This window comes from Lycium ferocissimum, chromosome 5 (assembly GCF_029784015.1).
Source record: "Lycium ferocissimum isolate CSIRO_LF1 chromosome 5, AGI_CSIRO_Lferr_CH_V1, whole genome shotgun sequence".
Taxonomy (NCBI): Eukaryota; Viridiplantae; Streptophyta; class Magnoliopsida; order Solanales; family Solanaceae; genus Lycium; species Lycium ferocissimum.
This window is the reverse complement of record NC_081346.1, coordinates 3,207,087-3,234,012: the sequence shown is the minus strand read 5'-3', so window position 1 is coordinate 3,234,012 and position 26,926 is coordinate 3,207,087. Positions and strand designations below refer to the sequence as shown.

The 26,926-nt window shown below is 36.8% G+C and overlaps 2 protein-coding genes across 2 annotated transcripts; both read right to left on the bottom strand.

Moving 5' to 3' along the window:
• Positions 1-213: 213 nt before the first annotated feature.
• Positions 214-1,572, bottom strand: LOC132058085 (F-box/kelch-repeat protein At1g80440-like). Its single transcript, XM_059450648.1, has one exon. The coding sequence runs from the start codon at positions 1,448-1,450 to the stop codon at positions 371-373; it is 1,080 nt and encodes a 359-aa protein (XP_059306631.1). The 5' UTR covers positions 1,451-1,572; the 3' UTR covers positions 214-370.
• A 4,357-nt stretch (positions 1,573-5,929) lies between these two features.
• On the bottom strand, positions 5,930-13,616 carry LOC132055457 (centromere protein C). Its single transcript, XM_059447295.1, has 11 exons — positions 13,242-13,616; positions 11,691-11,893; positions 11,517-11,605; positions 11,289-11,391; positions 11,013-11,179; positions 9,929-10,899; positions 9,743-9,824; positions 7,403-7,488; positions 6,640-6,724; positions 6,450-6,557; positions 5,930-6,179 (listed from the first exon to the last, which is right to left on the bottom strand). The coding sequence occupies exons 1-11, from the start codon at positions 13,389-13,391 to the stop codon at positions 6,067-6,069; spliced, it is 2,157 nt and encodes a 718-aa protein (XP_059303278.1). The 5' UTR covers positions 13,392-13,616; the 3' UTR covers positions 5,930-6,066.
• Positions 13,617-26,926: the final 13,310 nt, after the last annotated feature.

The following is a 26,926-nucleotide window of genomic DNA, read 5'->3' as shown; positions in this document are numbered from 1 at the left end:
ATCCGTATATCTTAAATTTGTAATTTGTAATTTGTAACAAATTTTAGATCCAGACTTTTCAAGTTCAATCTCATAACTCTGAAATTAATTTTAAAGTAACTTAACCAATAAAAATTTAGAATTTATAAACCTCGATTATGCCTTAAATAGCTGAGGAATGCACTTCGGCAGAAAGACTTTGTCAAAAGTAGAAAACAAACAAAAGGGGAAAACAGGTTATGTAACAGAAAACGCAAGTAGATAAAAGAAGAATCAACCATGCACAAAAGCTCAATGTGATTTCTGACCTAAGAAAATCCACAAACCAGAGAGCAAATCAAGGAAGGAAAAAGAAAAAAGAAAAAAAAGTACATACTGCCCTTTGAAAGTTTCATATCTCTAAACAACAAACTGATTGAACATGGCCAGTGTATTCATCTGGTGTATCCAATTTTCTCCATTTCTTTTCTCTACTTTCACTACTCACATCAAGTTCATAACCACCATAGAGTTCATCAAATCCAGCATTTCCCACAGCTAGCAACTTCCCCTGCCACGCTGTCAGATACGCCACGTTGGACACCTCAGCTGGCAACCTCGCCACATGTTTCCACATGGCACCACACTTTACAACCACGTCACCATCTCGACACATGTATAATCTCCCATCCTCTCCTTCTACGCAACTCTGCGGACACGTGTCGGCACCGAGAAAATCCTCCTCCATGCTCCACCGCCACGTGGCAACATCGAACACCTCAGCGCTACGCTGGAACTGACCTTGTGCATGCGTAGGATAACCGCCGATGACGTGGAATTTACCTTGGTAAAAAGTGCACTTACATTCGTCCCGTTCACTTGCCACGTCAGGCATCGCGACCCAATCATCTTTCGCCACGTCATATAAAAGCACGGATTTCAATGCATTTTTCTCATCGTCATGTCCACCGGCAACAACCACAAATCTCTCCAAATCCGACACACACCCAAAAAACAACCTTTGTCCACCTGGCATGTGGGCCCCACAACGCCACGTACCCGATATAAAACTGTAAATAAAGACAGAGTCCATAACTCTCCAACTCACCGGGTCACACCCGCCAATCACCACTAACTCCGACCCGACTCCTACAACCCGGCAAAACATGGGCAACCCGTCAACTAACTCGGGTATGGGTGGCAAATCATACCAACATTCCTTTTCTGGATCATAAAGAGAAAGACGATAAATTTGTGTAGATGAAAAGGTTGTAATACCATGTGGTTTTCTAATGGTGCTAACCATGGCTTGGGTTAATGCAAAAACGGGTCGGGTAAGACCCGAATTCTTTCGTCGTTGACGAAACATGGGGTGCTTAATTTCGCGTTTCCAGTTACTGCATACTGAAGAAGCTTTGGAGAATTGGTCGAGAGGAAGGCGAATTAAGCATTCAAGAGCTATGTCATTTGGTAGACCAGGAAGAAGATCCATGGAAATAAAATTAAGGTAATAGAGAAATTAAAAAAGTGGGATATTGGGATAGTGTATAAATGAATAAGCAGATTGTAGAATACAAATGGGTTCTTGTTTCTGATCTCATGCATAAATATTTATTGAGACTGAGAATTGTGACAAAATATAGGTTTACAATGTTCTTTGTGGGGCCATGAAAATTAAAAAAGGGGTTCTTGTGACTTGTGAGCCAGTGGGCACGCTAAAACGAGGACCACAAAATGGAAACAATGTTCTCTCACTGTTCAAGATGGAGATATTAACGAGGTTAATTCGCAGTAAAATATTACTCCTCCCAATTTGCCCAACTTTTTCAATTTCAACGATCTACATGCCAAGTTGCCATATAGATATTTTTTATTTAATGTTACAAAATTTAAAAGTCTCTTTTTATTTCTTAAAATTTTATGCTAGTTAAATTAAGACACTTAAATTAGGACGAGAGTGTACTTATGTTGTGCGTTTCTATCAAATCAAAATTTGCATAAATGTGTTGGAAGTTGGAAAATATATGACACTCATTTCACCATATAGTTAATTAAAGTCTATTTTAACATCATTAAATCACCAAATTTATGCACATTTGGCCGTCTAGTTGGTCCACATTACGTATATATGGAGTGACTCAAAAGTTATTTATTCCCTTATTTAATATAATTTAATATTTTGAAATATATAGACCCGATTAACTTGAGTGTACAAAGTAAAAAGTCTACTAAATATTAAAGTTTATCGCTCTCTATCGAAATTAAATATATTCTCCGAGTTCCAACAGAAAATTTAATGATACTTTTGTTCTTTCAACACGTATAAGGCTCTCATTTTATGACATACATTTTTCTCTCTTGCGTACTATAAGGATTCTAATAAAAAGGTTCTATATATACACGACCTTCTCCAAAATTACTTTTCCAAATTTCTTTTTAAAATAAAACGTTACCACTCAAAAGTAAATCAAATGCCATTTCTAACAGCCTCAAGCTTGAAAACATAGTTACTACAAAAATTTCTATTTTCTCAATTTATAGCTGTAATAGATCGGTTGCAGGGGAGGATTCAGAGGGTGCTGAGGGTGTTTACCCGAACACTCTCGGCAAAAAATTACAGTGTATATGTAGGGTGAATTTTCTTTGTTTATGTACATATATTAACTGTTAAATACCCTGAATAAATGCAAAAGGTTACCTCAAGTGGTCCAAGGTGTTCAAATTGTCTCTAGCATCCTAGATTTGATTCTCAGGATCAATATTATTTTTTATATTTAGCTTTTATTGTTTTTTCTAAACCCCCAAGTGAAAATCCTGGATTCGCCACTAATAAATTCAGTGCCACTATACATATATCTGAGTTAAAACTTATTGATTCATATCAATTCACAAGTAATACTCTACAATCATCCGGTCCAAGTAGTTGCGGTTGCAGATACGGGCAAATATACCTTGTCCAAAGTGGTGTCAAGGACGATTTCGTTGATATAGAAAACAACTAAAATGAAAATTAATATCTGTACAAATATAAAAATTGACATTAATTTGTTACTATAGTAATTTGTTTAATTTGATATTATTTCATATATCAGCATCGCTTACGAAAATTTTTGTGTATGCAACCTGCATATCTAGGGCACGTGTCAACACCCCATCCAAAGTGATAAATATAATTGGAATTGGTACTAGTACTGTAGTGTGTAGCATATTCACATACTTAGAGAAGTTTGTATTGATATCAAGTATAGTTCTCATTACACTGCATGTGCATGCACATATTCACCCATTAAACAACCACCATTATATATACCTGATATGAATTCCTATCTGATTCAAAATCATTAATTTTCTGGTACAGCTGCATCGCATTTAATTTGTTCATCGTTTATAAACAATCTATTCTAGTATATTCTCGTTAGTATTCATTAACTGTTCATTGAAACGAAATATATATTTTTATATAGCAATGGTTCCGATATAGACAAGGTATGAAACCTTCGCTAAGATTAAGTATATCTACATCTTTCTTTGTGAATATATTAATATCTGGATATCCTCATATAGCTATTTATATGTATGCAGTGATGGCTCTATTTGTTGAATGCGAACTTAAAAAATTGAAGAGCATATAAAGAAACAAAAATGAAGGAAATAATTGTCTATTTCATCCTGTGGACACGTAACGGAAAAACGAAAAATAATGTTATAAAAATAATAATAAACGAAACAGAAAAGATTTGTATATGCGTCATGTATAATGACTTATAACTCCCTATTCTATATTATCCAGTAGCCTTCAAATTGCCTTTTGTTTTTCCTTTTCTTTTTAATGTTTCCCCTTCCTGTACGCTAATTAAAGCATTCTTCATGTAATTAAAGCAGTACAAATGCTGTACAAGAAGTCTACTTGCAATTTTAATGAGCTAAACATATTTTTGACTAATTGATACTTTGTCTAGCTAGCTATTTAGTTATCTAAATCGTACATTAATTGGTTTAATTACTAGTTGTTCGAATGATTTCTTCTCGAACAAAAATGGCATACTGAACATCATATATATTGAATTAGTCTTGTAGTCTTCCTCCAGACCAAGAAGCAACTAAGATAAGGATGACAAATTTGGTCATGAAATATGTAAAGCGACGTTCAAATTTCTTTAGATGATTAGTAAGTAAGTCAGTTCAAATATTATAGACCTTTTCTTTTTCGTCTTCTTAGAAGCATTCCGCTTCAGAACTTTGGTCTTCTGAAGAAGTAGTGAAAGAAAATTCCTTTTTTTTCTTTTTTTTTCGGTCAGAGTAGTGAAAGAAAATTCACATCCCTCAGAAAACCGGTGTCTTCTAAATTTAAATGTATTGCATAGGTTTTCTTGTACATGATCTTCTATGGTTTGACTATATTTCTTTTGAGTCGAGCGTCTATCGGAAACTATTTCTTTACTCCAAAGGTAGAGGATAGGTGTGCATACATCTTACCCTTTTCAAACTCACTTGTGAAATTACACTGAAGATATTGTTGTTGTTGATGTTCTATCGCTTCACAGAGTCTAAAAGCACAGTACTTTAAATATTTTTAGTGTTATTGGCTTAACCTTTGTAATTTATGTTGACATAGTAGCACTCACTCAATCCAGTTGTTTTAATTTGAGTGAACACGAAGTTTAAGAATATAAAAATACTTTTGTATTTTACAACAACATATCTAGTGTAATCCCACAAGTGGAGTATGGAGAGAATAGAGTGCATGCAGACCTTACCCCTACCCTATCGAGGTAGAGAGGTTGTTTCCGGGAGACTCTTGCAACTTTTATATTTTTTGATATTAAGTTAAAGTTAAGTATACCATACCAAAAATTACTTTCAAATATTGTAGTCTAAAACATGACATTTTCATTAGGATAAAATGGGAATGTTGAAACTAAGAACCTCCACTAAATATATAAGTATGTCGTTCTTTTTTAAAAAGACTAAAACTAGAGACATAAATTGGAATTGACGAAGAAAATCATGTATCTTGCAGTAGTCTGTCTGATTGTTTGTACTAGAACAGGTTCAAGTATTCGGGGTAAGGAATCTGAAACAGGTAAGTGTTGCCTTTGTTATTGCATTTTTTTTTTTTTCATAAAAGTACGAAAACAATAAACTTCAAATACTAGAATAAAATTAATTTTAGAATTCTTAGCAATGGTTCATATTCAACGAAAAAAATAAATTAAGAACCACATTGGTTTTGTGGATAATACTCCATCTAGAGTCAAGTTAACTAATTTATGTATTTTCTTATGGTTTGACTCCGGATTTTAGCTCTCGTGCTTACCCTTGCTGATTGCAAATGCTCTTAATTTAAATAGAATCATTGTGCCGACATATCTAGATGAGCTTATATTTAAAATGAAGAACAAAGCCTTCTTCAGACTAAACATAACATTATATGTTATTTCTTGAATTTATTATTTGGTAATAATCTTGAGATTGTGATTATTATCATACCCCAAAATGGACCAGGAACGATAAAGACATCAAAGCAGTTCTCTTATATTGTATCCTCAACTGAGCCAAAACAGGGAATAAGCAGACATACAGAAACTTTTTAATTATAAATCTACAATGGGTATATTCATGAATTCCCTAATTTGTCATGACGAAACGCAGTTGACAAACTAGATAAACTTAGTAAAAACTGATTTTATAATTTGTAGCTGACAGCACTATTCTGGCCATTGGAGTAATTGAGGGGACTATCAACCATTTTATCATGGGTGATTCATACTTAAAATGTACCTTGTACTTCCAAAATAGACCACAGTAACAATTAACGTGTAGTGCGACATCCGAGGAACAAAGTAGATCTCTTTTGCTGTATAGGAAGTTGCCTTGTAGTTTCCTCACTTAACATTAACAAGCCGCCACAAGTGTCTGAAGCACTGTGGGGTCATCTGTTCTTCGGATAACTAATAGATGGAACAGAAAATAGAGTAACGATCCATAAATCAAAGATAATAATTCAAGCTTCACAATACCTACCTTGGGTACGTTACATATAATTGCTACATTTGTATTTAAAATTGAAGCATAGGACAAGATCCATCTACCAATGTCGTTCGAAAATCAATGGCGAGCTGCCAGGTCAACTAGATCTTTGTAGTCATCGGGGATGTAAGACTTCACTTTAAATGATCCCTTTCCTGGAGAGATGTATTTCAAGCCAACAAGCTTCAAACCTGCAATAGAAACACAAAGATACATTAAATCTTTTGTTTTCTCCCAAAGGTTAAATATGGAAATTACCAGTCCAAATAAGCGCCCCCACACCCCCCCCCCCTTCTTCCCCTTCTCTCTCTCTCTCTCTCTCTCGCACACACAGATAGAGAAACAAAAACTAGATAGAGGATCAAACTGAATTATCACCCAAGTCTAACACATGAACCCAAGCTGAAGGACAAAAATAAACCAGCAAAGCAACAACAAAAAAAGAAGTTAAAAGTACTCACTCTCATTAACCCGTCCATATAATAACCTTTCGCCTTTCCAATATTGCAAAGGCCTTGTCTTCGTTCGTTTGCTTCGTCTAACCCCACTTTCAAATGATGTACCAGCATCTGTCAAATTAATGAAATTCATTATCATACACGCAAACGCAAGACTTCTAACAAATACATCCTCATAGGTACAAGAGTAAACCTGCTATACTTGGCCTAGAAGAAAGAGTTTTTCTTTCACGCCTTCCGACAGCAGGTCGTTTTGCTTTCTGTCGCTTAGCATTTTCCTAATGCATCAGAAATATTACATCACCAATCAGTATAATAAATACAGATACAACTGCAAAGAACACAAGCAAATACATGTCAACCTAGAATGGCAGACATCATGGACTAAACCTTCTGAAGTGTTTAACTAATATCATTCAATTTCCGCAGTCACATCAGAAATATTGTCTCTTACACAAATTTGGGAATTGCTATATGTTTTTGCACAAACCATTTTCACCAATAGTGTTTATTCATCTATGGATTTGTTTATGTACAAGCACTAAGCTTTACTCTCTTCTATATTAGAGTTACAATTGGAGAGACAGACAGTTTTTCCTTTGACTTTGATGTTTTAGACTCTAATAATACTTTTTGGTAACCAGGAGATCTCTGAGGACCAGTGGCCAAAGGTTTGAAACTCTGTGGATAACGTGGCCGTCCCTCTACCGTTCTCCACTTAAGTACCAAGCTTTTGTCTGTGGCTGATATTTTGACCCCTTATATTTCAAACCCTGCCATCTTTTTTTGTTTTCAGGTGAGAGGGAGTATATATGAACTTCTCTGATAAAGTGTGTCTTCTCCTGTATGATCCTAAGATTTACTGGCCGGAGAAAAGTGGGCAAATCAAGCACAGGACTTTGCACTTTGAGTTTGCTAAATAAAATAATAAAGGAGCATTCAAGAAAGAAGACAACCTGGGCATGATGCTGAGGGCTCATCTCAGGAAATTTAGATCTCAATTCTGTCGAAGGAACTTCAACTGCAACTGAGTTCAATTGATCTGTAAAAAGACATCAAGTTTCTTAAGTTCTTCCCAAACATCAGACTGTTATCACTAGTTAAGATATGCAAAGTAGGATGCATAAAACCACTAGCTATCCATTCAAGAAAAACGACATAAATGTAGAATGTATTGGCAACTAAATTTCAGCGCAAGTCTCTGGTTGTGAAAAGTGCAAACTGCCCAAGTCTATTTGCTTGATAATGAAACGATGACAACTTTATAATGTAAATGGTGGCAGAACCGCACTAGCTGCAATAACCATCCAAAAGGGAAGGTGATAACTGTGAGAATGATTTCAGCAGCTGTTGGAGGTAGCAGATTACTTAAACATAAAAGACAGTAAAGCAAGTGAGCAAATATAAACTGGGTTGAGTGGAAGAGCTTGCTGACTCTGAACAGCAGGATCCTATTGTTGCTAAATTGCTTAAACAGGTCACAAGTTCATAACAACCATACTTATGTATTTCATATCTTACCAGAAGCTATACACACTAGAAAAGTACCTAAAGTGAAACGGCACCAAACATCTATAAAACCTATTCTTGAAAGTTCTGACAAGTCATTGTCTGTACAAGCAACGAAATTTAAATTTTGCATGATATTTTAGCGTCTCTTTGGGAAAGATTTGACTCCCGATTAAAGCTTTGTTGGAAGAAAACGAACAATAAGGAAGTTAGTATTGAAAGAAATTCGAAGGCAAGGAGCAAGAGAGAGTTGCAGTATCACCAACAAGCGTGAAGTCTGAAGATTAAAATAGATTTAACCAATATCTGAGATTCTGAGGATGCAGATACTGTGCAAATAAGACAACAGAGATGATACAAATTTAAACATAATGTTGGTTCTGAATAACTTTTCAGGTCACAATATCTGGGCATATTCGTCCTGGCATACTTCTCTTAAATTCACCATGTGCAATTTAAGTGGTTTACTGCTTAGTGTATGAAATACACAGCATTACAGAAATAAGGGGCATGGGGGTTTGACAAGTCTTCTTATCTTTTGCCAATATCGAATTAGGATGAGGAATCAAGGAACACCTGCAGTTCAAACTTTAAACTAGACAATCGGAATCCCTATGTGATACGAACAGCATATACTATTTGCACATATAATCATCTCAAGTACTTTGCTGGTGAAGTATTAAAGAAACCTCAATATCTTTAGAGGAAAATTCACATTGGAAGGCGGAAGTAAAAAGTTCAAAGCACCAGCTTCGTCAATTATCTATCTCGATGCCGTCCTTCTCCATCTTCTCGAAAACACTATTTGAGCATGCTCAAAAAATGATTGATTAACCATGATATAACACTTCTAATTAAAACTTTCTAGACTATAGGCATCAATATGTAACATATCATCTTATGCTATCAGTACGGGGGTTACTTTAATCATCCCGAATGCTTTGCTAGTGACATTATGACACCTTAATGCTCTTAGCCACAATAAAGCATCAAAGAGCAGCACTAACTTGCATGCACCGTCATCAAACTTATGTCTTGTTAATTTAAATCTAGAACCTGACAGGAGCTCGAAAGATAGAAGTGAAGTTCAAACATATTAGATAACTCTTATTATTTTTTGACATATTTTTGCAGTACTTCGAACATCCTGGTAGATAGCAATGAGTGGATGCTTTTGCAGAGAGCCATATCTGTTTGTAAGGTCCTCCATATGGTATACAACGATGCAGGGTTATCCTCATCTTTTCAATAAAATCAATACCTTTTGTGAAAAAGAAAAATAAAAAAATAAAAAAAGTGAAGCTCAAAAGTCATGATTCCTGACAGCCACAAGTTCAAAATTCTTCGCACCTAATCTTTTTATAAAGATGCCTCCCATTCAAAAAGGGGGATGAAAAGGAAAAGAAAAGAAAAATTATAAGAGAACATCTCCAAGAAATCTAAGGTTTGGTCTTCACTGCAGCACAATTTTTGGCAAACATGGGGAACTACTTCTTTCCAATGCTAAATTTCTAACAGTTCACACCTCAATCTGTAGACTATAGCACATACCATGAATCACCCAATTAAGAGTTGGATATTCAAGTGGGTCAAGAAAACAAAGAGTTGACTATAGATGATTCCATGAAAAACTCAAGCAATGTGTTAAATGCAAATAAGACACAGATTATTTTCAAAAAGTACAAAATGTTTGGCTATACAAAAGAATGTAGCTGGCAACACTCAAATGTAGCACCTTCAAAAATGATGAAGTTGACATGAAAAAAGCATCCAAAATAGAATCTCACCACTATTTAAGTCTTTGACAGAATCCTCAAAGTGATGATTGTGTTCTGCGGAATGCACTGTTTCTGGTGGCATATTGTCAACCTGGTAATGATGTATGAATGAAAAATGTCAGAATTGGAATTGTAACTCTTGGAATGATGTGTATCTAATGTAGTATATAATGGTAAAAAAGTGGATACACTTGCCTGCTGATCAATTTCAGCTGATCGAAAATCCTCAACAGCTGTTTCAATGGTACAATTTGCTGTATCATCAGCTTTCCCTTGAGCTTGAAGAGAAGGTAGTTTTTCTGCAAACACTTCCACATCCTGCATCTGCTGACAGTTAATGTAGGATTCGGTCTCAAGACCTTGTTGATCCTTCAAAACACTGTTTATAACTGAATCATCTTTCACTTTGTCAAGCCCATCAGACTCATGGTGGGAATCCATATTTCTCATATTTAAGTTGACGTTAGTATTGACATCGGTATCATCGAAATCGATATCATCTAAACCATTTCGTTGCTCCATTCCAGATAGAGATCCACTTGGCCCAGTTTTTACACTATCTCTGCCTGAATTCTTTTCCATCAGTTGCTCATGCTCAAAGTCTGAACCTCTTAAAGGAATCATAATATTCGTATTTTCACCACCAGCAAGATTTTCTGTCTCACCATGAGATTCAATAGGTCCTACATTATTATTTACAGACTGTGATTTCAATTTCACGGACCAATTTGGATGCTCCGAATGCAGATCAATGTTGAGAGGCGAAAAAGGATCTCTCAGTGGATTTGACTGCATAATTTTCTTTTTCAACAAAGACAATGAAGCAAATGGACTTTTTGGTGGAGTGGGTGATGCTAAACTACTGGCAGGACTTACTTCATGCTGTTTGTGAGTGGAAGGTGTTCCCTCAGTTGCACTTCTAACCAGATCCTGTATCCCCAGTGAAAACATCCTAGGCTTCTGAATCCTCTCTCCAAAAGCCTTACCATAAGGCTTTCCAATCACAGGGAACTCAGGCATACATAAGGTTCCTAGTTCAATGGGCTTGATCTGTAATCGCTCTTGTAACTTGAATGCTACCATGTCCCCTTCTAGATCTTCACCACTCCCAGACAGTAAGTCATCCAAAATGATGTTGACTCTGTTTTCTGTTTCCTTTATTGATCCTGTCCAATTGGAAACCAATCAACACCTCTGAAATATGTTTTGCTCATAGAGAAGTTAAAAATAAAATCTAAAAAACACATGGTATCCATTTTGATTAGTTAAAACCACTAACCTGTGAAATCTGCTTCTTGTAGTTCATCACTGAAGCCAGGGAGCTCTTCTAGCAAAGGAGAACCACGTTCGGCCAGAATATCACGCTGCAATGTCTCTTGAGATGATATAAATGCATCATCATTCTCAGGCTGGGTGGAGAAACGGTGCTTATACTTCACTGATTTACTGAGACAGAAAAGAGACAACTCTAAAAAGGTGCAACAGCAAAGTTGAGAGGATTATAAAGGTAAGATAGGCATTTCCATGTAAAATAACAAAGAGTAACTAAGTTTACCCCAAGATGCCTGGTCGACGACGCCGTGCATTGGCCAGTGGATTATTCATATCTGGATCATGGATAATGCTGCCGTTCTGTCTTTTTATTTCCTTTACAGCATCTGTAAATTGACCACGTGTAAAATGGTTATTCACTTTCTCTAAGTATAATATAAACTGTTTTTAGTTGCGGACATGATCAACTTGCAATCAGACAGTCAAAAGACAACAAAAGAAACAAAATCACCTTCTAACTTTTCAGAAACTGCGTAAAATTCCACTGGATCTGACAGTTGATCAATGTCTAAACGAGGAGCTAAGCTGATAGGAGGTTGACTGCAAACACATAGCAAGGTATGCTGACCCCATAGTTTCAAGAGGATCAAATTCAAGAATAAACGAAAGACTATCTACAATTTACCTTGTACTAGGCTTGAGAGAAAATCGAGCCCTTTTACGACCAAGGCCTGGTCTTCTCTCTTGGAGCTTCTCCTTGCCCTTCATGGTAAGATCCCAATCAATTCCCATAGATTGTATAAAACTCGGAAACTTGGTGTTCACAAGTTCCGCACTGTTATCCACAATGGCCCTGGCGTCCTCCAAAAGCCCAGGACTCTTCGTTTCCTTTTACAAACATAATGAAGGAACAACAATTTATCGTCATGACATCACCGAAAACCAAATAACTAACCAAATTAAATCAATGGAAATCAAGTGGACAAATTACGCTATTTATGTTGTCAGTTATCACGTACAACCACCAAAAGAAATCCAACTTTATCATAGTCGGTCAAAAACTAAAACAAGGACAAAAAATTAAACTCCATTCTAATTGTACTAATTGTAAGTTGAAGTTGGATTTTAATGCAGGAACAAATTGAAGAATAACAAGTGAATGTAACTAAAGCTCTCTACGTAATGACATTATCACTTTTTCCCACCAATTTAACTGATAAGATCTATAAACTTCTGAAAAATCCAAGTTTATCATAGTCGGCCAAAACTGAAACAAGGGACAAAAAAAAAAAAAAAAAACTCCATTCCAATTGTAGGAATTATAATGAAGTGTGAGTTCAGTGCAGCAACAACTCGAAGAAGAACGAAATGAATGTAACTAAAGCTCCCTATTTAACAACATTATCACTATTTGTCCTCCAATTTACCTGATAAGATCTACAAAAGAGATATCATAGTCGGCAAAAACTAAAACAAGGGACAAAAAAGCATTTAAAAAAATAAACCCCATTCTAATTGTACTAGTTGTTAGTGGAAGTGGAGTTCGGTGCAGGAACAAATCGAAAAGTAACAAAACGAATGTAACTAAAGCTCTCTATATAACGACATTATCACTATTTCTCCTCCAAATTAACTGAAAAAAATCTATAATGGAGCTATAACTTCTGCAAAATGAAGAAAAACAAACGAAAAACTTATTATAGACTTCATGAAAAAAAAAAAACTCCATTCCAATTGTATAATAATTATAAGTTGGAGTTCAGTGCAGGAACAAATCGAAGAACAACGAAATAAATGTAACTAAAGCTCTCTAAGTAACAACATTAACACTATTTCTCCTCTAAATTAACTGAGAAGATCCATAAAAGAGCTATAACTAAAAAAATGAAGTAAAAAAACAAAAAAGTTACCACAGACTTGGTGAAATTATGAATTGTAACTGAAGCTCTCTATGTAACAACATTATCACTATTTCTCCTCCAAATTAACTAATAAGAGCTATAACTTTTGGAAAAAATAAAGTAAAACAAACGAAAAAGTTACCAATAGACTTGATGAAATTAAAAAACAACAAACTACATATAATTGTAGTAATTGTAAGTTGAATTTGGAGTTCAGTGCAGGAACAAATCAAAGAATAACAAACGAATGTAACTAAAGCTCTCTAAGTAACAACGTTAACACTATTTCTCCTCCAAATAAAGTGAGAAGATGTAAAAAGAAACGAAATAGTTACCATAGACTTGATGAAATTATGAATTGAATCAAGGTCTTTAGGTTCAACTGATACAGTAGAAACCCTAGTTCTGTTGGGAAGCAAAGGAAGTCCAATGAGGCCATGAAGAGGATCCACTGGATCGGAGATAACAGCTTCTTCCTTCACCATTTTCCTTCCAATAAGGAATTGGAATGCAAGTTTCCGGAAACTGAAAACAGCACACGAGCTTTGTGTGAAGCGAATGGTTTTTTTTTTTTTTTTTTTTTAATTTTGAAATATGGGGACTGAGCGGGATTGAGAGAGGGACGAGAATGAATGATGACGGACGAAATAAAGGGTAGCCTACGCAAATTATTTTTTCTTCTTTATTTGCACATATGTCCCTAGGAAGATGGCTAACATCTATCGCTTGTCAAAAGATCTTTCCGAAAGGGTCCAGATTTGCTCGAAATGCTTAAATTTGACTTCCGTTAAATGTTTGGCTTATTTTGATGTTAGCCATTAAAATTGTGGGCTAAAAAGAATCTTATTTCTGACAGTTCAACAGTCGGTTCTAATTAGATTTTATATATGTGGATTCTTTTCTTAAAATTTTAAATGTCACTAGTAGAAAACTCAACGGAAATTTAACAATTACTTTCTCGTGATAATAAAAATTTTGAAATTTGCCTCACATTATATTAGGTATTAAACTGAGCTACTATTAATACCTTCATTATTAGTGTAATAAGGTGCATCCATGAATTTTTCATGACTCTGGAAAGAAAAAAAAAAGTATTGCAAGAAAAGAAGATAGTCACGAACTAGCTAAATTTTTAGATAAATTTTAAATAACAATCTTAAAAGTGACTACACTTGTTGTCATTTTTATGTTTTTTATATATCCGAACTCATATTTCATTTTCACCATTTAGGGGTCATCTGGTTGGGGAATGAGTTATCCCATAATTATCGAGATTATTTGGTTATTATACTTTATTAGTATTTGATTCATTGTACATATGTGATATATATAATATGTTATAAACATATGTTTTACTTAAAACCAGATAAATTAGGATAAACTATTATTTTCAATTTCAACCTTGTTTTTTCTTAAAATCACGTTGGGAAACAACACTGATGAAGAAAGGAAAATGTTTAATTTTATTGCTTTATCCCGAGATTAGTAATTTTGAAGTTGTTATCTCACACAAAATATTATATAATAATAAGACAAAATATTAGCCAAAGGTGCAGGGAGGGTTCAGCTGATCCAATTAGTCATATTTGGGGCTCAAGCATACTGCTCACATGTTTATTATTCCAGCTAAGGTAATGAAATCTATATAAGCTTATTGTAGAAGCTACAACTGGTCAGGTTCCAATACTATCTCAAAGAAAACTCTGATATTTTGGGACAAAATGTGTACTCCTAAAGCAGCAGGGGGACTAAACCTTGCTAATCTTAAGTTGTAAAGCAGCCACAACTAAGACTTTCTGGGATCTAGCAAGGAAGCAGGATAAGCTTTGAATTGAGTGGATTCATAGCTTTTATGTCAAAACTCATAAACTGGATTTGATGGAGATACCAAAGAAGGCAAGTTGGATGGTTAGAAAAAATTTCGGTGTCAGGGCTCATTTACAACATAAACAATTATCTCAAGGAAGCAAGCACAGTGTCATTAAGCAGATTTATCATAAGCTTCTTGGAGACTTACCTAAATTTCTTTAGAAAGGTCTTCTTAGTCGCATTGCTGCTAGGCCAAAGGCTGTGTTCACTCTATGGGTACAACTACATGGAAAGCTTCTTACAACTGATAGATTGATATATTAGGAGATGCAAGTGGATCCTATTGTATTCTTTGCAAAGTGTCTCATAAATCAAGAATAGGTCGGTTTGCAGAATACTCTTTCTCCAGAACCACCTGGGCAAGATTGATGTTGTGGCTCAACATTCCCTATCTTCCTCAAACCTGGGATCTGCTGCAATAATATATTCTTCTCAAGACTAAAAGAGAAACTCGAATGGCACGGGTGATGAAACTGATGTTTACACAGTTCATCCATGAAGTATTAGTTGAGAGAAACAATAGAATTAATGAGAAAGTTGAGAGTATAGAAAGTGTTATCGCAAAAGGACTAGTTTGTATGTCTTTGTGTTAGAACATCCCCAGCCGATAAATTTTTGTTAGATAGGTTCGGGTTTTGAGTTGAGTTATATAGAAATTTTTGTTTATGTTTGGAGAGGATTAGCTAGATGAGTATGATTTAGCTTACATTGTAGACATTCCCTTTGTTGATTAATGAAATGGTGATAATTACCGAAAAAATAAGACACTTGATCTAAACAATCATGAAATTGCTAATCTCACGTTAAAAATTGTACCAAATATAGAGTAAAACAATCTCATAGTTTATTATGAAATTATGATTACGCTAATCAAATAAACAATTATACTTCCTCCAATAATCGACTATGTGATATGTACGAAAAGAGAGAGATGGAAACCTAATTACAGAATTATATATGCTCGGGAGATCGTTGAAATATTCCCTAGTTAAATCCTTATTTCCTGTTATGCCTCGAACCATGGCCTGGGCGTAACACGGCACTCGGTGCCGGCGATGTACGTGACCGAGCGAACCACATAAACTAACAGCCGAATCATCATGAGGCATACATGAGCGGAAATATAACGTGAAGTGCATGATGAGCTTTTATAAAATATAGTAAGTCATAATATTAAACATAAGTACTTGATTAAGTTATGAATGCGGGCAATATCATAAATGAGCCAAACCGGCTAACCAACTTTGAAAGTCTAACATGACACTTATCTTATCGATGAAACCTCTAACATGAGTCTGAAACACGTAACATGCTTGCTGGGACAAGGCCCCCAGCATACCTTTAGATGCGCAAAACTAAATAAAGAAAGACAATGCCTAAACCCGAATGAGATGGGGCTCGCGATAAGGCGGTACGTGTAGATCCTGAAGGCGGAGGCGTTGTCCTATAAATCCGTACCTGCGTCATGAAATGCGGGCCCCCGGCAATAAAGGGACGTCGACGTATTGAATGTCTTTGGTATGTAAAAGCCCGAAAGAAATAACATGGGACATGGAATAACATGATAGCTCGAAAGCGAAAACCTGGACATGAACATGAGCATGAGCAGTACGGGTACATATATATGTATAACAATAAGTAAAACATGATAAGTAGGGGAGAGCATTTCATAAACCGACAACATGATATCACCGCGTGGATACGTGGAGTCCGGTACCTCGTGGGGACGGCGGGCCCCCATATCTTGCCAGGGTATAAGGTGGTAACGTGCCGATGGATTCATTCGGTGTCAAATTAAGGAAATCATCCTAGCCGGAGAGCGATCCTTGTCCTACGGTGGCTACGTAGTTTCGGGCTATCCGAGCCTGCCGATAATTCGTGCAACTCCCAAAAACATGAACATGACATAATTGGCTAAGCCCATGATTTTCGTGAATTAACTTGTACTTGTCTTGTAATCACGATTTCACGAAATAACTTGTAAACATGATTTCACAAAATAACTTGTAAACATGGTTTCATGAAATAACTTGTGTTTAGCATGTATGTATCTTAAGTCATGGCATGAAGATAGTTATCTAATGCAATTGCATGAGAACTTGTAGACATGTAGGATATTCATGAAATAAGCATTTTTATTTAAAAGCCCAAACCCATCGGTAGACATCGTAGTCGTCATTCTTTCACTTGAAGCACTAAAGTGGACCTTGTTTCATTTAGACACCCTGTGGGCGATACTGTTCCGATTAGACAATTTTTGCACGATTTTTTTTAAATCCCAAGCGCGTGTATATCGGTTGTATCCTAAGTGGATTAAGTGACCAATAACATTGTGCCGACTTATTTAAATTTTGCCAACTCGATTAATAATGTGCCAACTCATTTGCCAACTCAATTAATGATGTGCCAACTCATATGCCAACTCATTTTAATTAGCCACATCAACGCACACGCGGGCAAATCAACTAAAGACCAAATTAGGGCTCAAAATTACCCATTTCCATATGCACACGCTTGGTGCAAACGATCAAGCGATTTCACGAAAATCGAGGTAAAATTTTCATCGATTTCGTTCAATATCTTCTCCATTTTCAGTTAATTCTTAGTTAATAATCACTCATAAGGTATTATTTTCAATTATTTGCGTTGGTTTTAGTACGGAAATCGACCCTTTGGACTTTGTTCGTTTCAACTTTTGCGACATTGGAGAAATTTAAGGTTCTCTTGTGAACTTTTCTCGTGTTTGTATGCTATATTGTGTTTAAATTAGGGTGTTTTGGTACGAGAGAGGCGGTTGCTATCCTTTATTTGTTTACTAGGGTTTATTTGGGAATTTCAGTGTCAAAGTTGGGGTTTTTTTGGGTATTTCCTATTACTTGTGTGTTGTGGGTTGTTGGGGAATAAAATGGACGACTATATTCTTACTTGTTTTCACCATGGGGGTACGGTTGTGGAAGACCCGTAGTGGGTCCCATATACAAAGGGAATTAGAGGTCTTTGGTCTTTCTTTATCGATAAAGACCATTTTAGTTTTGTTGAGTTGAAGCATACGCTAAAGATCTTGGGTACCAAAATGTCCTTGGATTCCCTGCGCAAAAAGGTTGATGATAGTGCCTTTGTTGACTTACTTCGATAGACAATTCACTAGGGCTTGTGAATGATTTAAAACATGGTGATGAGTTTGATGTGTTTGTGGTCCATGGAATTGATGAGGTGGATGAGTTGCCACAACGATTGGTTTGTTGGTAGGGCCAGGAGGTGATGACGTATTAATGACCCGGGCACCGATGAAGTTAGGGCAACACACATGTGGGTGGGAGGGGTATAAATGCGATGTAAATGTTCCGGATGGGGGTCAAACATTTCCAAAGGAAATTTGAAACACCTCCAAAGGAAATTTCAAACCTTTCAACTCCAAATGTGGGTGAAACAGATCCTAATAAAATTGAAACGAGATCTAATGGGGGTGAAACATATCGAATGGGGGTGAAACAAATTTGAATAGGGGTGAAACGGATACGAATGGTGCTTGGAAATAGATACAGATGAAATTTTAACAAATGGGGATCAATCGGATGTTGCTAGTAGTTACAATCGATTTTCCGGATCTTGATGATTCGGATATTGATGAAGAATTGAGAAACCTTAAATTTAAAAAAGAGGAGTAAAATAAACCCGATCTAGAAAGAAAAAAAACAACACGGAAGGAAATACCATTAGGTGAAGGCTGTGTTGATAGAGGCTTTCAAGATATTGGTAGAAATAAGACGCTAGGTATTTGGGAAGATTAGGTGGAGATGAGGATTATATTGACGAGTTCAGATTGTGGTAGTGATGACGTAATGATGAGTTAGATCGATGTTGTAAGGGGTGTTGATCTACCAGCAAGAAGGAAGAGCACAAAGGTCAAGTATGATCCAGCTTGTGTAGTTGTTATTTTTGAACTTGGTATGCTTTTTGAAAATGAAAAAGTATTTAGGAAAGCATTGGTTGATTATGCAATAGAATACAAAGTTAGTCTTAAGTTAAGGCTTAATCAGCTGGTAAAGTAAGGGCTCGGTGTAAGGGTAACAAACGGTGCGGTAAGTGGTTGTGTTATGCTGCAAATGAGATAGAGATTACGGTGACTTTATGATTAAGAGCTACCATCACGTACACAAGTGTACAACCTAACAAGAACAAAATGTCTGCAACACCAAATGGCTTCAACCAGATATAAGGATGAAATAATTAAGCGGCCATCTTTGAAGAATATGGGAAATACAAGACATGTGCGGGGATAAGTTAGGACTTTATGTTGGTAGGATAATTTTCTACAGAGCTAAAATGCAGATACTAAGAGAATCTATGGGTGATTGGAATTTAGAGTTTGCAAGATTGTGTGACTATTCTGATATGATAAAGCAGACAAATCCTGGTAGTTGTTTGGGTGAGGATGGACGAGAGAAAGTTGTCCGGGGAAGAATTTATTTGTGTACTTCTATGCGTTTGGATGCATTGAAGAAGGGGTGGATGGAAGGTTGTAGGAGAATAATAGGTTTTGATGGGTGTTTTCTAAAGGGTGCTTGTAAAGGTGAGCGCTAGTAGCAATTGGCAAGAATGGAAACAATCGGATGTTTCCTATATAGCACAGGCGATTGTTGACTCGAGAAACTAAGCATAGTTGGAGTTTTTTCATTAATTACTTGAAAGAGGATCTACGGTTGGGTGCGGGAGAAGGTCTTCTGTGATGGCGGACATAAAGGTAATGTACATAGTAACTTGTTTAATTTCTCACTTTGTTTCTTATTTTGAGTGTTTATTTAATAATTTCTTTTCTTTGAAGGGTTTTCATCTTTGTTGTAGAAGAATTGTTACTAGATGCGAGCATAGGAGATGTCTGAGACACATACGGTCCAATTGGCATCAGAATGGAAGGGTGAAGAGAGAAGAAAACAATTTTGGAGATGTTCTAAGGCCAGTTTTGAAGTGAAATTCGAAGTCGAGCTTGATAAAATGAGCAAACTTGGTAAAGATATTTGTCTTTGATTTATTGCATTGTGGAAAAATCATGGGTGAGGGCATACTTTAAAGAGCATTCTAAGTGTGATGTTGTTGAGAATAACATGTGTGAAACCTTCATTTCATGGATCTTGTCTTGTAGACACAAATCAATTATAACCATTGGAGGAAATTAGGAGAAAGATAATGACTAGACAATGTGACATGATTAAGTTTGCCAACACTTGGATATACGAGATTTCACCTATGGCTAGACTTACCTTAGAGGATAATAAGGAAATGGCTAGGGGTGGGCACGCAAGGTTCTTTGGAATGCTGATGTTGGTTGAGAGGGTGAGTATAGGCATACAGTTAACATAGTCTTAAGAGTTGTAGTTGTAGAACTTGGCAGCGAGAGGAATTCCGTACCGACGTCTTTTGTTTGTGCATACTACCACATAGAACTAGAGCACGAACACTTTGTGGAGCATTGGTATAGGAAGGATACATTCTTAAAGGCATATAGTCATTTCATCCAACCAATTCCAAATATGAAGATGTGGCACGAAACAAACAATCCAAAGATTGAGCCTCCTAACCTAAACCCCGATGCAGTAAGTAGAAGAAGAAAAGAACAAAAGGCAAAGATGAACAAAAAAAGATGAGGTATGGAAAGGTGTCGGAAAATGGGGGAAAATAACTTGTTCAAAGTGTCATCAACAAGGACATAACAAGAAATATTGCAAGGTAAAATAGTTTTCTTTGAGTTGGTTAACTTGTTTATCATGTATTTTGGGTTTTTAAGTTGGTTACTTTTTGCCTTTAAATGTACGAGTTGACAAAGTGCGAAGCACCTAGCCAAAGTTTACAAGACCTGCGAGAAGCACACAGCCAACCGCACCTACAAGCTTAAGCCTAAATTTACACCGGCCGAAGTTGTGATGATACAACTAGAGTTAGGAGGGTGAATCAATCAAAGAGTTAGAAGCTCAAGCCCATTCCACCTGAGATACAAGTATTCCTATTACAAGAGAAATAACAAGTCAACTACCTCCCTAGAAGAAGACAAGTTCTTTGGATGGCAGAGCCAAGGTTGCAGTGGAGAGGAACACCTGTGAGTAGGGGACACGAAGGCAGTTGATGTTGATTTGGTATATACACAAGTACAAGTGGAACTCAAATACTAAATGTAAGTCAATTCTAACGGTTTAAGTAACTAAACGCCCTCCCGAACTTGGTACGGTAACTTTAGTCCTAAACTATTGCCGCACTTCAAGACACCCCTAAACTTGACAAAATGGGTTTTAATTCATCCCACAGCCGCCACGTGGCACGAATAGTGCGATCCGCCAACGAGCGCGTGACGGACAAAGCCACGTCGGGCTTTTTTTTTTTTTTAAAAAGAAAAATCAATTTTGGAAAATTCATAAAAAAAGTATAAATTTTAAAATTAAAAAAACTATTTTTTTAAAATGTGGAAAACCCATTTTTTAAAAATAAATACCGAATTTTTTATTAAAAAATCAGGAACTTCTTAAATCTTGAAAACTGAGAGACCCGTTATTTTAAAAAAAAAAAAAATCTGGAATTTTTTTTTAATTAAAAAACTTGGACTTTTTAACAATCTGGAAAATTAAATAAACTCATTTTTCTAAAAAATAATCTGAAAAATTGAATTTTTGGTTAAAAACTTGGACTTTTTTTAAAATGCGGAATCTTTGATTTTTTTTAAGAATAAAGTGAAAAAGCTGATAATTTTTTCTAGATTTAAAAACTAATCTAATTTTCGGGATTATTTTAAAAAAAAACGGGTTTTCTACATTTTTAAAAAAAATCCATTTTTTCGCTTCTTTTTTAAAGAAATGTCTTAAAAGAATCATGAAAATCTGAATTTTAGGACAACTTTTAAAAAAAACATCAAGTTTTCATTTTTTATAAAAAAAAAATCCATTTTTTACGAGATATTTTAATTAAAGCTTGTATTTTTCGGTTTTTTTTTTAAATCAAATATTTTGATTTAAAATAAATATTTCATTGTTCAGTTTTTTTATAAAAAAAAAAATCGGTTTTACATTTTTCAAAACAATTTATCTATGTGGAGGACACATAAGATGAAAATGCCATGTGGCATTAATATTTTACACATGGAGGCCACACAAGCCTTATTTTACGGCTTGACGCGGTGACTACACTGTTCAGGGTAGAGGTGTAATAAAACCACGTTGCTTAGAGTTTGGGGGTGTATTGAAGTCCATCAATAGTTTGGGGACTAAAGTTGCAAGAACGTGCCAAGTTCGGGGGCGTTTTAGTTAGCAATCCTTCTAACTTTGGTCTAAAACACAACTACATGTAACAAAGCCCGACTATGCTTCATTTTTACGCACAAAATGCGGCCAGGAACATCAAGCCAAAGGATTAAGCTGGTTCAACTTACAAGGATGCAAGTCTAACATGCGTAGACCTTGGTTATAAAGCTAGAGGATTGAGATGGAAAAACAAGGAAGTGTACGATGCCGACCCTAATTGAAGCGAGATGGCAGAACAAGAAGAAGAAGAAGAACTAGCGGTATTAGGATAGGATGTAGTACTTAATTGGCAGTGTAATATGGCACCAAACAATTTCTCTTTTTAGATGGTTATTTTGGCAATCGATATATACTTGTATGCTTGATGAAACAATTTGCAGTATTTTAATGTTTGTTTTTGGCTACTTGTATGCTAACTTTGAGCTCGTTGCTGGCGTGTTAATATATTAGCTACTATTTGGGGGTTACTTTGTGCCACGTATTACATTGTTGTTGGTGTTTAAACGATTCTGTAATGTAATTATAGGCTAGCATTGGTGTTAAATAACATTGACCTACTATTGTTGGCAATAATATGTATAAACTTATTGGAAGCGGGGTTTTTATGCTGTTGTGTGAGCTCAAAATAGCATTGTTGGCAAATACGGTGTAGACAAAACAACATTTCATTTCATTCAAAATCTTCTTTGGTTTTGCATGGTATTTGATGACGAAGTTGACCATGCCAAAATACAAAATTGTTACAACAATGCGATACAACAGTGCATTCCGAAATCCTATGATATTACAACTTAGCAAAGCAAAGGCAAGTACTTAAGGAGCACGTATTGTCTTGCTCAAGTCCTAACAATTTGGCTTGATTTTCCATATCCCGAACATCCTGGAAACCGGCAACAATGAGCATATTTCTTGGTAAATTCTTTTTCTCTTCAAAAACACTTCACTTCTTGAGCAAACCCAATAGCTTTCTTGCTTTGTAACAGGTACTATCTTCCGTCAAAGAAATAATCACAGCCACCGTTTTCTCGAAACCAATTTTCAGCCCACAGTTAATCATCTAATAAATAATTAAATAAGGAATGAATGAAGATATAAGTTTACCTTTGGTATTTTACAACGTAAAAAATATGCATTTTGGGTTTAATTGGGTCAAAGAAGTCTTCGATAATGCTTAAGTACTGCAATACCACAATATCGGGCATGTTCGCCAAAAAACTCCGTAGAAAGAGTCGGATAAACTCGACATAATAGTAACAACAATGGAAGAATGAAGAAACAGTGAGCTAGAAAATATTAGCAAGAAGCGGAAAATATTAGCTTGAATTTGGGGGAAAAATTGATCGTGAAAAGGGGCTAAAATTAGGGCTAAATTGGATTTAATTTGAAGTGAGAAGATGATATATATAAAGGGAAATGACAACTCTGATTTGGCTGCCCATAGGATTAAAAAAAAGGTTACACTGGCAACGTTTTTTGGTGACTAACCTGTGACATGCGTGGTGCAAAAATTGTCTAAACTTAGACGGTATTGCCACTGAGGTGTCTAAATGAAACAAGGTCCACTTTAGTGCTCAGAAGTGAAAGAGTGAATGATATGAGATGTCCCTGAGTAGGTTTGGCCTATTTAAAAACATGCATGCAGAACCATGGGAATACAGATATGGATTTCGGGGATGTGGTCGGATTCACAAATAATCATAAAGAAATATTCAGGGAGCACTCGGTGATGGAATTATGTGTTCATACGTAATATAATCATGGACATGGACCTAGGGTTATGAGGGCACATGGTATAGAAACCCCGGTTTAGTAGAGAATCATAATTTATGGATTATGAGGCGTGGGGAAAGAACAATGATGTTCCCACACGTAGATAGTAACTCTCTACATGCACAATGTGTCAGAGCTTGAATCAAAGACTTTAACTTTGAAGAAGATTTCCAAAATCTTGAATCTTGAACCTTGAGATGGGTTTTCTTGAAAACCTAGGTTAGGAATGATGATTTTCTTGTTTAGATTACAAGGATATATATTAGAATTGACTTGGAATGATTAGAATAGGCTTACCTTGGTGTTCTTGATGATAGGGAGAGAATAGTGGATTACAGGAGCTTGGGGTGTGAAGAATGAAGTGAAAAAGCCTTAAAATGAAGTTTTAAAATTGGCTGTCGGACCCGTTTTACGCTTCTATTTTACGACCCGCTAAAAGTTTTCTGGACGTATATCCCTTCGTAAATCATCAGGTGATTTGGGCTCTGCGGGGCAATTTTACGATCGTGAATTCGTAGTAAATCGGCGAACACTATTTTAGTAAAACGGGCATAAATTTTTATAGATGTCTTTTTGACCTCTATAATATCTTGGGCCAAATATTTCAAAGATACAACTTTCAAGAAGGAAATTTTCCCAAATTCCTTACATATGTTTAAATATCATCATTTGAGTGAGACGATATCGTTCGACTACAAGCAAAAACAACAATAGGGTAAGCTTCAGGCATTGTTGCTCGGGACTCTTACGCTGTCTTGATTGGGTTTCAGCTTTGATAGCCATTACCAATTGAGTTCCTTCTTATAGTCTTGGAGTCTCGAAATCTTAGCCCGAATGCACGGTGTTCACAATGTCTCCCTCTTTGGATCGTTAATTATCAAAATGAACATAACTTGAATATATGAACGTGAAGAAACATAACATGGAACATGAAAAGCGACATGACATGGTTTAATGCAATGAACGTGGAGGTGCTAAAACATGAGACATGAATAGAGAATAAGACTTCGAACGTGAAACGTGGTGAATACATAAGGGACCTCCGCATACAGATACTAAAGGTATTTACCTTGAAGTCTGTCTGCCTTGCTATTCGAGCAAGTGAGGATATGCGGATTTCGTATGTCTTGACCTCCCGTGTAGCCTGTGACTTTACGTGCTTATAAGACCTTTACTAAGGCTACTTCCTTAGTTCTGTCTTGCCGAGCAACGATCAAGAATGACCTAAGGGATCTCCTCGTAGGTGAGGCCATCATCGCCCAATGTGGTATCGGCCCGAGACGACCAACGACGGGTCTCCTGTAACCTGTCAACATGGATACATGGGCTCTTTGGGAGTGAACAGCGACCAACTCTTGTGGCAACTCAAGTTCATAAGCTACTAGACGAACGCTGCGTGAGGGTGCAGGTCCCATTATGTACGGGACTAGCTTGCTTTCTTGTAAAATATACTTTCATAGAAAAGCAGGTGGACTGCAAAGGCCTTACAATCCAATCGCTTGAAATTCTAAGTCCCGCTGCCTCCGTTTGTGTGAACACGGCTAAGGTGGGCTGTGTCTTGAATCGACGGCTTTCGTCACGTGCTGATAGACCAAGTCCCAACCACAACGATACTGTTTAACGACCGAACCAACGAATTGGTGACCTGCGCATACGCCGTACGAGCTTTGAAATGGTGCCATCCCAATACTAGCATGATAGCGACATCATAAAAACTCGATGAGAGGCAAGTGATCATCGGAGTACCTTTGAAATCGAGAGCCGCGTCTTCTCGACGTATCCTCGGGTACGAATAGTACGCTACTGCTGGCCATACGTAACGGATGGCGTGCCGTGTTCGATTCACCTTGTGCCAATCCTTTACGAAAGGATTTTCGAGTTGGCAAAATGGCCAGGCACCACGATACGAAGCAAGCGGAACAAGGTCCCGTACGGTAAACATTCATTAACATACGACTTAGCATGTCTTCTGTGAATACGTGGTCTTGGTAAATAAAAGTGCGCCGACTTGGTAAGCACCGATAACGATCACTCAAATAAGAGTCATGTCTGGTGAGAACGGTAGACCTAATACAAAGTCCGTAATGATCGTTTCCCGTTTCGAGACGGGGAATATCGGTAATACCGAGCCAAAACTTCGCTGGGCCTGCGGTGTTCGGTTTCACTTGCGCTGGTCGGACATGGCTGCCACGTCTGCATTATTCTTCATATCATTCCACGATAATCTCGGCAGGTCTCATAGTACATCTTAGTAGAACACGGGTGAATGGGAATACTAGGTTGTGAGCTTTTGACATGATTCGCTCTCGACAGTACGTACGGAACACGTAATCTGTACTCGGTACCTCAGAGTGCTTTGCGTCATCTCCCCGTCTTGTTCCAAAAGCAGCTCGTCTTGTGCTTGTGAATGCGCTGCTCTCGGTGTGACAAGTGGGGATCCTTGCTTCATTTCTCTTTGACAATGACTGACGAGGAAAGAGCTGCACAATACCGAAACAGCTTCTTGTTGCGTCTCGGTGCAAAAGTCGAACCCCCAGACTAGCCAAACGGTGAACTTCCTTGGTCATAACTCTCTTATGCGTCAACGTGGGCTAAACTCCCCGTGGAGAAAGGCAGCAGGGCCCAGAACGTCGGCTACGACATTCGCTCCCCGAATGATGAGGCGTATCCACGTCATAATCATAGCGATTAAAACCGTCCTTACTGCCTAGATTCGGCTCACTGGCCGAAAGATATCTGCGAGTTTTGTGATGCGCGAAAATATCAACATGCTGTCCCATGCAAATAATGACGCCATATCTTAAGAAGTGCAAAAACTACGGTACACATGACTACGGGTCATGAGTCGGATAATTAACTTTCGTGAACATGGGCGGCAGAGATGCATAGGCTACTGACGCTGCAATTGCGTTAAGACGCGTCGAGACCGAAGCTGCGAGAAGCATCCTGATAAACCACGAACCCTTCGGTTCCTTACGGTAGCGTCAAAGAACGGAGCGAAGTCAATGTAACTATTCAAGCTATTTCAAAGAACGGTTCTGACGTCGACCCATTTGGAACTTAACCTTCTTTTGGGTCAACTTGATATTCGGAGC

Coding starts and splice junctions, on each gene's coding strand:
- LOC132055457 (XM_059447295.1), bottom strand. CDS start 13,391: ATGGTGAAGGAAGAAGCTGTTATCTCCGATCCAGTGGATCCTCTTCAT. Junction 11,180..11,288: donor CGTCGACCAGGCATCTTGGG/GTAAACTTAGTT, acceptor TTTCTGTCTCAG/TAAATCAGTGAAGTATAAGC. Junction 6,180..6,449: donor ATATGGACGGGTTAATGAGA/GTGAGTACTTTT, acceptor TTTCTATTGCAG/GTTTGAAGCTTGTTGGCTTG.
- LOC132058085 (XM_059450648.1), bottom strand. CDS start 1,450: ATGGATCTTCTTCCTGGTCTACCAAATGACATAGCTCTTGAATGCTTA.